Genomic DNA, 10,029 nt, shown 5'->3' with positions numbered 1-10,029 from the left:
CAATATAAAGAAAACAAAAATCCTCACAAGTAGTCCTATAAGCAACATTATGATAAATGGTTGTTGTTGTTGTGTGCCATCAAGTTGGCCCCCGACTCATAGCGACCCCTCCTTGGGTTTCCAAGGCAGTATCACTACAGAAGTAGGACTGCCCAACCTTCCTTCCGAGGAGTGGCTGGTAGGTTTGAACTGCCAGCCTTGTGGTTAGCAGTCAAGTGCCTTAGGCACTATGCTACCAGAGCTCCTTCAGAAGATGTAAAGCACTGGGTAAATTGACTGCAAAGGACCTCTTTGAAGTGTGAAGAGCAAAGATGTCTCCTTGAGGACTAAGGTGCGCCTGACACAAGTCATGGTATTTTCAATCGCCTCATATGCATGTGAGAGCTGGACAATGAATAAGGAAGACTGAAGAAGATTTGATGCTTTTGAGCTGCGGTGTTGGTGAAGAATGCTGAAAGTATCATGGATTACTAAAAGAACTAACAGGTCTGTCCTGGAGGAAGTGCAGCCAGAATGCTCCTTGGAGGCGAGAATGGCCAGACTTCATCTCACATATTTTGGTCATGTTGCCAGAAGGGACCATTCCCTGGAGAAGGATGTCATGCTTGGTAAGTTGAAGGGTCGACAAAAGAGGGGAAGGCCCTCAACGAGATGGATTGACACTGTGGTGGTGGCAATGGGCTCAAGTGTAGCAAGAATTGTGGATCTGGCTCAGGACTCTGCGGTGTTTCGTTGTGCTGTGCATAGTGTCACTATGAGTCAGAGATGATTCGATGGCACCTAACAACAAAACAACAACAACAACAACAACACTTTTTGTCCATTGTGAATAGTGCTGCAATGAACATTGGTGTACAAGTCTCTGTTTGAGTCTCTGGTTTCAATTCTTTTGAGTATATATCTAGGAGTACTGTTTGCCACCCAGCTGTATCCTTTTATATTCCCAGCAACAGTGGATAAGGGTTCCAATTTCCCCACATCCTCACCAACATTTGTTATTTTATCCATGTGGGAGTGAAATGGTATCTCACTGTAGTTTTGATTTGTATCTCTCTGATAGCTAATGATATTGATTATCTTTTCATGTGCTTGGTGGCCATTTGAATGTCTTCTTTGGTGAAATGTCTATTTCGGTCCTTTGCCCATTTTATGAATGAGTTGACTTTTTGGTGTTAAGTTGCCAAAGTTTTACACATATTTTGGTTATTGGATTCTTATCAGATACATGATTTCTGAAGATATTCTCCCAGACAGTAGCTTGTCTCTTATCTTTTTTGTTGGTCTTCAGATAAGCAAAAGTTTTTAATTTTTATGAGATCCCATTTATTTATTTTGTCTTTTGCTGTTTGTGCTTTTGTTAATATATTAGATAATCGATTGTTGAAAGCTAGGTTCAACACCATTGCCCTTGTGAATGTATTTTTTTTCTCTCATGAGAAAAGTATACCATACTTCTGGTACACAGTTTGGATAATGCAGAAAGGTGATGAATTATAATCTTGCTGGAACATCTGACCAAAATGCCAGGGCAGGCTGAGAATGAGGATTCCGTAGGGGAGTTTACTACCAGAACTCCAGGTGGTTCAGAGGCACTGCTGACATTGTCTCCTGCTAGAGCAGTTTGTCAGAGAGCTAGCTTCGAGTTGCAAAGAATGGTACTGAGGAGAGAACCCCTGCTCTAAGACTGTCTTTGTCCATCTGTGGTTCTTCTCCTATAATTGGATCTGAAATTGATAAGGAAAAATGGCAGTGACCTAGACCTTTCCCTTATCTATTTTCCCCTGCCCTTAAACAATGGGAATATATATACTCTGTGACAGGGCCTATCTCCTCTCAGTACTTGGCAAACACCCCTTCTGAAAGGGCACAAATGATGAAAGGATGCTATGGAGACATTTAGTAGAAAATTGCAAAAGATGGAAAAATTGGGAATAATAGAAAAATCCAGCAGTTCCAAAGAAAGGGAATAGAATGACTGCAGGAAAAAAAAAAGTTTTTTTAAAAAAGTGGTCACGTTCATTTTTGGAAAGGTAGAAAATGCCATGAAAAGAAGACTGTTGCATCCATATTTCTTGTTTTTCATTGTCTCATTATTCAGCTGCATGGCGATTGCCTCAGAATCGGATGATGAATTCTTATACGAGGAAAAGAAAGTTAAGATGTACGAAACAAGAAGCAAAGGCAAGTACACCACCAACTCTTAGACAAGTAGCTGAGCTGTGAGGCCTCATGATGCACATGCCTAAGAGTTAAACTGTTTATTCTGTATTACTTAGTAGTCAGTGTCACCATTTCTTTCTTCATGTGCTCAGAAGTGGATATGGATGAACTCACCATACCCCCTGGTATGTTTCCTAACACAGCAGTAACTTTTCTTGCTGCCTTATGCCTCAGGCATTCCCCCCAATAGAGTTTTTTTCCTGCTGAGAACTATATCAAGGAAGCAGAGTAGGGACAGTTAAGAACTGAGACTGAGAAGTACAAAGGCTGTTCTGCTACTCTCTGTTCTGCTCTTTTCTCCTCTAAGTGTAGGAATAACAAAGAGGAGGAAAGAAGAGTAATAGGCATGGACTCGTTCTTCTTTCCAACTTGATGGGTGGGTAAGAGTCATGGGTCAGCAGGCAATAACTTGTCAGGGAGAATCTTTGCTTTCTCCATCTAGCTGTTTGTCTTTGTTTTCTCTATTCTCTTTATAAACCCACTGCCGTCAAATCTATTCTGACTGATAGCAACCAGCATATGGGTTCCAAGGCCATAAATCTTTATAGAAGGAAACTGCCTTGTCTTTCTAAGAAGAAATAGCTGCAAATATCTATTAGTAATTGGAACATGGAATGTATGGAGTATGAGTCTAAGAAAATTGGAAGTTGTCAAAAATGAAATGGAACACATAAAAATTGGTATCTTAGGCATTAGTGAACTGAAATGGATTGGTATTGGCCATTTTGAATCAGACAGTGATATGGGCTACTATGCCAAGAATGATAAACTGAAGAGGAATGGCATAGCATTCATCATCAAAAAGAATGTTTCAAGATCTATCCTGAAGAACAATGCTCTTAGTGATAGGATACACTTCCTATAAGGAAGACCAATTAATACTACCATTATTTAAATTTATGCACTAACCACTAAAGCTGAAGAGGAAGAAATTGAAGATTTTTACCAACTTCTGCAGTCTGAAACTGACCAAACATGCAATCAAGATATATTAATTATTACTGGTGATTGGAATGCAAAAGTGGGAAACAAAGAAGAATCACCGGTAGTTGGAAAATATGACCTTGGTGATAGAAATGACACCAGAGATCGCATGATAGAATTTTGAAAGACCGATGACTTATTCATTGAAAATACCTTTTCTCAACAACATTAACAGTGACTACGAATGTGGACCTTGCCAGATGGAATACCAAGAATCAGACTGACTACATCTGTGGAAAGATGTGATGGAGAAGCTAAATATCATCAGTCACAATAAGGCCAGTAGTTGACTGTGGAACAGACCATCAATTGCTCATATGCAATTTCAAGTTGAAGCTGAAGAAAAATAAACAAGTCCACTAGAGCCAAAATACAACCTTGATTATATCCCACCTGAATTTACAGACCATTTGAAGTATAGATTTGACACACTGAACACCAATGATGAAAGACCAGACTAGTTGTGGGATGACTTCAAGAACATCATCAGGGAAGGAAGAAAAGACCAAAATGGATATCAGAAGAGACACTGAAACTTGCTCTTGAATGGAGAGTAGCTAGAATGAATGGAAGAAATGATGAAATAAAAGAGCTGAAGAGAAAAATTCAAAGGGAAGCTCAAGAAGACAAAGTGAAGTATTATAATGAAATATGAAAAGACCTGGAGTTAGAAAACAAAAAAGGGAAGAACATGGTCAGCATTTCTCAATCTGAAAGAGCTGAAGACCAAATTCAAGCCTTGAATTGCAATATGAAGGATTCTATGGGAAAAATATTGAATGATACAAGAAGTATCAAAAGAAGATGGAAGAATACACAGAGTCACTGTACTGAAAAGAAGTGGCCAATATTCAACTATTTCAGGAAGGTAGCATATGATCAGGAACCAATGGTATTGAAGGAAGAAATCCAAGCTGCACTGAAGGACCTGGCAAAATACTCATTGAGATGTTTCAATAAACAGTTGCAGTGTTGGAGGTGCTTACTCGTTTATGTCAAGAAATTTGTAAGACAGCTACCTGGCCAACTGACGGGAAGAGATTGATTTTTGTGCCCATTTCAAATAAGAGGTGATCCAAAAGAATGTGGAAATTATCAAACAATATCATTAACTCCACATACAAGTAAAAATTTGCCAAAGATAATTTAAAAAAAGGTTGCAGCAGTACATTGACAGGCAACTTCCAGAAATTCAAGCTGTATTCAGAAGAGGATGTGGAACAAGGGATATCATTACTGTTGTCACATGGATTTTGGCTGAAAGCAAAGAATACCAGAAAGATGTTTATCTGTGTTTTATTGGCTATGCAAAGGCATTTGACTGTGTCAGTCATAGTAAATTATGGATAACATTGAGAAGAATGGGAATTCCAGAACACTTAATTGTACTCATGAGAAACCTGTACACAGACTAGGAGGCTGTCATTCGAACAGAATGAGGGGACACTGCATGGTTTAAAATCAAAAAGGGAGTGTGTCAGGGTTGTATCCTTTCACCATACTTATTCAATCTGTATGCTGAGCAAATAATCTGAGAAGCTAGACTGTATGAAGAAGAACACAACATCAAGATTGGAGGAAGAACCATTAACAGCCTGTGATATACAGATGACACAACCTTGCTTGCTGAAAGTGAAGATGACTTGAAGCACTTGCTGATGAAGAACAATGACTACAGTCTTCAGTATGGATTACACCTCAACATAAAGAAAATGAAAATCCTCACAACTGGACCAATAAGCAACACCACGATAAATGGAGAAAAGATTGAAGTTGTCAAGGATTTCATTTTACTTGGATCCACAGTGAACACCCATGGAAGCAGTAGTCAAGAAATAAGATGGCCTTTTATATTGGGCAAAAGTGCTGCAAAAGACCTCTTTAAAATGTCAAGAAGCAAAAATTTCCCTGTGAAGAGTAAGGTGCACCTAGCCCAAGCCATGGTATTTTCAATCACCTCATATGCATGTGAAAGCTGGATGATGAATAAGGAAGACTGAAGAAGAAGTGATGCTTTTGAATTATGGTGTTGGTGAAGAATACTGAAGATACCATGGACTGCCAGAAGAATCTGTCTGGGAAGAAGTGCAGCTGAAATGCTCCTTAGAAATGAAAATGGCCAGACTTTGTCTCACCTACTTTGATCATGTGGTCAGAAGGGACTAGTCCTTGGAGAGCGATATCATGCTTGGTAAGACAGTGGAAAAAAGGAGATCCTCAACAAGTTGGATTGACATAGTGGCTGCAATGCTGGGCTCAAGTATAGCAAGGATTGTGAGGATGACACATGACTGGGCAGTGTTTTGTTCTGTTGTCCATGGGGTTGCTATGAGTTGGAATTGACTTGATGGCACCTAACAACAACAGAAACTCTTTTTATATTTTCTAGAGATTTCTGTTTTTCTTAGAGATTGTTTCCCAAGCAGATCTTGGCCTGTTTGCATTTAGAGGCTTTTTTTTTTTTTCTTTTAACCTTTCAGAATCTTTACCTTCCAGCTTTTTACCCACATTTCAGAACCTGCTCAGTTGGCATGAAACACAAGAAGACTAGAAGTTTCTTAAGCATTAGAGGTGGTATTTTATTTACCTTTATTTGCTCAGTACCAGGTTTAGGGAATGATACATAGGCACCTAGTTAATGCTTACTGCACTTAACTGAAAATGGGAAGTTGTGAAAGCACAGGCTATTTCCTTGCTAAGTTCCCAGGAGCTACCATTGTTCAGAGATTCCAAGCCAACCTGGCATATCACAACAGGGACAGGAGAGATGGCTTACTACCCTAGTCTCCTACAGTTGCACCACCTGCCCTTCTAATTTTTTTTTTTCTTTTCCCTCTTTCTAGCTCTCAGTGGATGTGCCTGAGCAGGGCAGAGATTCAGGTGCAGAGTAGGGAGTCTGTCAAGTTACTGTAATGCAAGGGGAACACTAAAGGAGGTAGCTTCAGAGCAGGGCAGGAGTGACAGAGCCAGAAACCAATTAATCACCATAGGCCACAAGTTCCTAACTCTTTGAATCAAAGTCTATATATATATTTTTTAACTGTTCAAGGGCTTTATTGGGGCTGCCTTGAGGTGCCCCTCACAGTGTTGTAGGAATTTATTGGTCTTACTGTTGCCCCTTCAGAGCATGTTCTTTTGAGGAGGAACTTTCAGTCAGGCTTCTCTTACCTTTCTGATTTTTGGACTCTAGCTGTGGGCATCCATCCCGATAATTGGGGGAGAGAGGGACTGTCTTCATAGATTTCTTTACTCTTCTCCAGGAGCTCTGGTGGCACAGTGGTTAAGGCATTTGGCTGTTAACCAAAAGGTCAGCGCTTTGAACTCACCAGTTGCTCTGCAGGAGAAAGATGTAGCAGTCTACTTCTGTAAAGATTTACAGCCTTGGAAATCCTATGGACCAGTTCTACTCTGTTGTATAGGATCACTATGAGTCAAATTCAATTTCATGGCAGTGAGTTTGGTTTTTTGGTTAGTCTTTTCCATATGCTATTTTTGTTGTTGTTGTTCTTGTTGTGTAATAAATTTAGATAATTTTACAGGAAAAAATGGTCTGATGAGCTTTAAAACGTACTTCCCACCTCACTTCTGATCTTTGTCAATTTTTAAAATAAGCAGTGTGTTGCTGCTTTTTTTGGTTGTTGTTTAATTTCAACTATGGGTGGGAAATCTTTTAATTTTCTAAGAAGGATGATGACCTTTTTACCATAGGGACACATACTACTTTCTCTTTATTTATTGAATATTTAATTTTTTTATAATTAACTCAACAGAAGAAAATCTCAAAAAATTATCCCAAATCTCCATTTTTAGGATAAAGTGTTTTTGTACCACAAATACATCATCACATCTTGCCCATGTCATGCATGGTTTATATTTTTACATTTAGAATCCTAGAAATCTAGAAATCAAGTACTACGTAGACTTTAGAGAGAATCTGGTGTTAGACGCCTCCTTATTTTCTAAACAAAGAACCCCTCAGTGAAGGACAGTGGTGTTCCTAATGTTCTCAAGGCCTCTTAGAGAGTGCTAGTGTCAGGACTTAACTCACTGGTTCTGAGATCTTTAGATTTATGGGCTAATAAAAAGAAATTAAATATTGGTGACCAATATAGAGTTGCTAATTTTTAATTTTTTAATGTGGGAAATAAAAAAATTCCAATTGGTACTTACTATTACCATAATTTCATAAAGTGTAGAACACCAAAAGCTTAGCAAGGACATAATCTCAAAACATAGGACAGTTCTTTAAATTGTAGAAATTTAACTTGATGGGGGATAAAAACACATTTTATTGTTCTAATTTATTCTCTCTCTCTTTTTTTTTTTTTTTTTTTTGCTGTGAAAATATACAGGTCTGCAGTCTTGTGTTTGGGAACCACTGAAGAGCTACATCATACTACTTAGAGAGTGTGATTTGAAAATTGCCATTAGACTTTGATTGCTATTTTGTCTATCACTGCTCTCAGTAAAATAAAAAAGAGACAGAGGGAAAACTAAAATATTTATCTAAAATAACTGTGGTTCTAAAAGGTCACAATGTCATAGTTCCTGACTTGTTTAACTTGTGCTCAGTAATCTCTGTTGAAATTTAATGAATAAGGGGATGAGGGAAAGAAAAAAATATATATGTATGTGTGTGTGTGATTGTGGTGATCGTGTCTCTTGAATTTCAGATGAGATTCTGGAAAAGTCATCTGATACTGATGAACAGCTTACTACCAGCGAGCTTCCATTTCTTCCTATTAACAATGATGATAGCAATGATTTGGAGGGCCCAGTACTAAAAGAAGGCAATTTATATGATGAGGGCCAAAGCACCTCAAATGATAGAGAGCTGGGTGAATTTGCTGTCTCCCAACACAATTCATCCAATGATATTGGTGAGCAGAATCTTGGTGAAAATCTCTGCCAATCACCAAATGCTGCTGAGCCTAAACTAAAAATTGTGAATGGAAAGTTGTCAACTGATGAAGAGCTGGAACCTGAGGTGGAACAACCAAAGAAAAAGAAAAAGAAAACAAAAAATCTCTCTATGACACCTGGTAAGCAATTATGCCAAGTATGGTATCCTACAAAATATCACTAGCTGACTGTGTGGCTAGGTATGCCTGTCCTGCCCGACATATCCTTTCTGTATGAGATGTCAGTCTTTTCAAGTGTGCCTGTCCTGTCTAGCAACCCTATGTCATTTCAACAACTTCCTGGTGGCTAAGGTAGGCAGCCATCCCAGTGAAAAGGATCTTTCAGGAATTGCAGAGGAATTCATTCTGTATTCTAGACCAATGAGTTGCATAGGACTAAGTTAATCAGCAAATAACTTAAGAATCATTTCACTGCATATCGCTGATGATAATGCAAGTTCTTAGTCCCTATATTCAGGGAATTTTCAGCCTAATTTGGAAGACAAATAATATGTATGAAATAACAGTTGAGTGCTGCTTAACTGCAGTAGGAGATGCAGTGAATGTTCAGCTGATTAGGTAGCATAGTGCTTAAGGCATTTGACTGCTAACCAGAAGGCGGGCAGTTCAAACCCACCAGCCACTCTTCAGAAGGAAGGTTGGGCAATCTACTTCCATAGTGGTGCCGCCTTGGAAACCCAAGGAAGGGTAGCTATGAGTTGGGTCCAACTCGATGGCATGTAACAACAACCACAATCCTAGCCAAACGGAGGGATGGGTTCAAAATCCTTTTGGTTGTGTGGGATTGAGGCAAGAGGGCCTTCGTGGTGGGACAGACAACCTAAGCAAAGACCAGAAACTAGAATGACTGTATGAGCGAGAGTGAAGTTACTGGCCTGGTTCCAGAGGAGGGGAAGTACCTAATCTGAAACACCCAGCAAGTGTATGCTAATGGAAAGTTTGGGATTGGTTTGTTGCTGCCATTTAATACTGTCATGTACATCGAAACCTGTGAGAGCCAGAGCTCAACAGGACTGACTTGTTTTTTTGGATCTCTCAAGTTTTCCACCTTTGACCTTTTCTATTGCTTGTTTTAGTGGAAAATATTTGCGTTTTCCTTCTCTGATAGGTTTCCACCTTACACGTCCCAGGTTTCATAGTTTTTACTGTAGTAGGAAGAGGCACAATATTAATTTTGTAGATGGTTCTGAGGGAAGGTTGACCCAGTTGAGTTTTGATGAGGCCAGTTTTCCTTGGCTTGGAGAATTAAAAGTGAGGTGATGATAGTTTTTATTTGACTTGTTTCAGAAATTGTTCTAAAAAAATAAACTCTTAGTTTCTTTTTGACTTGCTTTAAAAATTATTCTCTAAAAACAAATAAACTCTTTTTTTTTTTCATATTTACGAATAGGACCACAGCACCAATGTACCTGCTGCTCCTCTTAACTTGAGCTTGCATGGTAAATTAATTTTCCTTCTCTATTTTAGAATTCAGAATTAACTTGATGGCAGTGGATTTGGTTTTTATTTTGGAATTGATTACTAAGGAAGAAGATACGATCCCACCACTTGGAGGGGTTAACTGAGCTGTTTCAGGATCTCAAGAAGTATAATGAAGGCGTTGGAAGCCAGTCAACCATCCCACCCATTTTTTCCTTGCTCTCTGTGGTAGTTAAGTTTATGTGTCAACTTGGCTAGGCCTGGTTGAGTGGCTGGGCAGCTGGATGTAGTTATTCCCCATGGTAAGATTGGTAATGAACTCCATGGTGGAATGTATTGGAGCAGCTGAGTAGCTGCTTTAGGGATATGGTCTGCTTCCCATATATAAGAAGCAGCTTTGGGAATGGTCTCTAGATTATGGCATGCTTGAACCCTGCATGTAGCCAAGTCATTGTTCAGCAGCCTGCCATGCTATGCCGATCTT

The 10,029-nt window shown here is 39.1% G+C and overlaps 1 protein-coding gene across 1 annotated transcript in view; it reads left to right on the top strand.

The window, feature by feature from the left end:
- The window catches only part of GCNA (germ cell nuclear acidic peptidase), a 57,899-nt gene that overhangs the window by 3,898 nt on the left and 43,972 nt on the right, over positions 1-10,029 (top strand). Inside the window, exons 2-4 of the mRNA XM_007958952.1 lie at positions 2,099-2,181; positions 2,277-2,345; positions 7,878-8,246. Of these exons, the coding sequence (XP_007957143.1) occupies positions 2,099-2,181; positions 2,277-2,345; positions 7,878-8,246 (521 nt within the window). The remainder of the gene's footprint in view (positions 1-2,098; positions 2,182-2,276; positions 2,346-7,877; positions 8,247-10,029) is intronic.

This window comes from Orycteropus afer, unplaced genomic scaffold (assembly GCF_000298275.1).
Source record: "Orycteropus afer afer isolate SDZICR_OR568_19922 unplaced genomic scaffold, OryAfe1.0 scaffold01236, whole genome shotgun sequence".
Taxonomy (NCBI): Eukaryota; Metazoa; Chordata; class Mammalia; order Tubulidentata; family Orycteropodidae; genus Orycteropus; species Orycteropus afer.
This window is presented reverse-complemented; position numbering and strand designations above follow the sequence as displayed.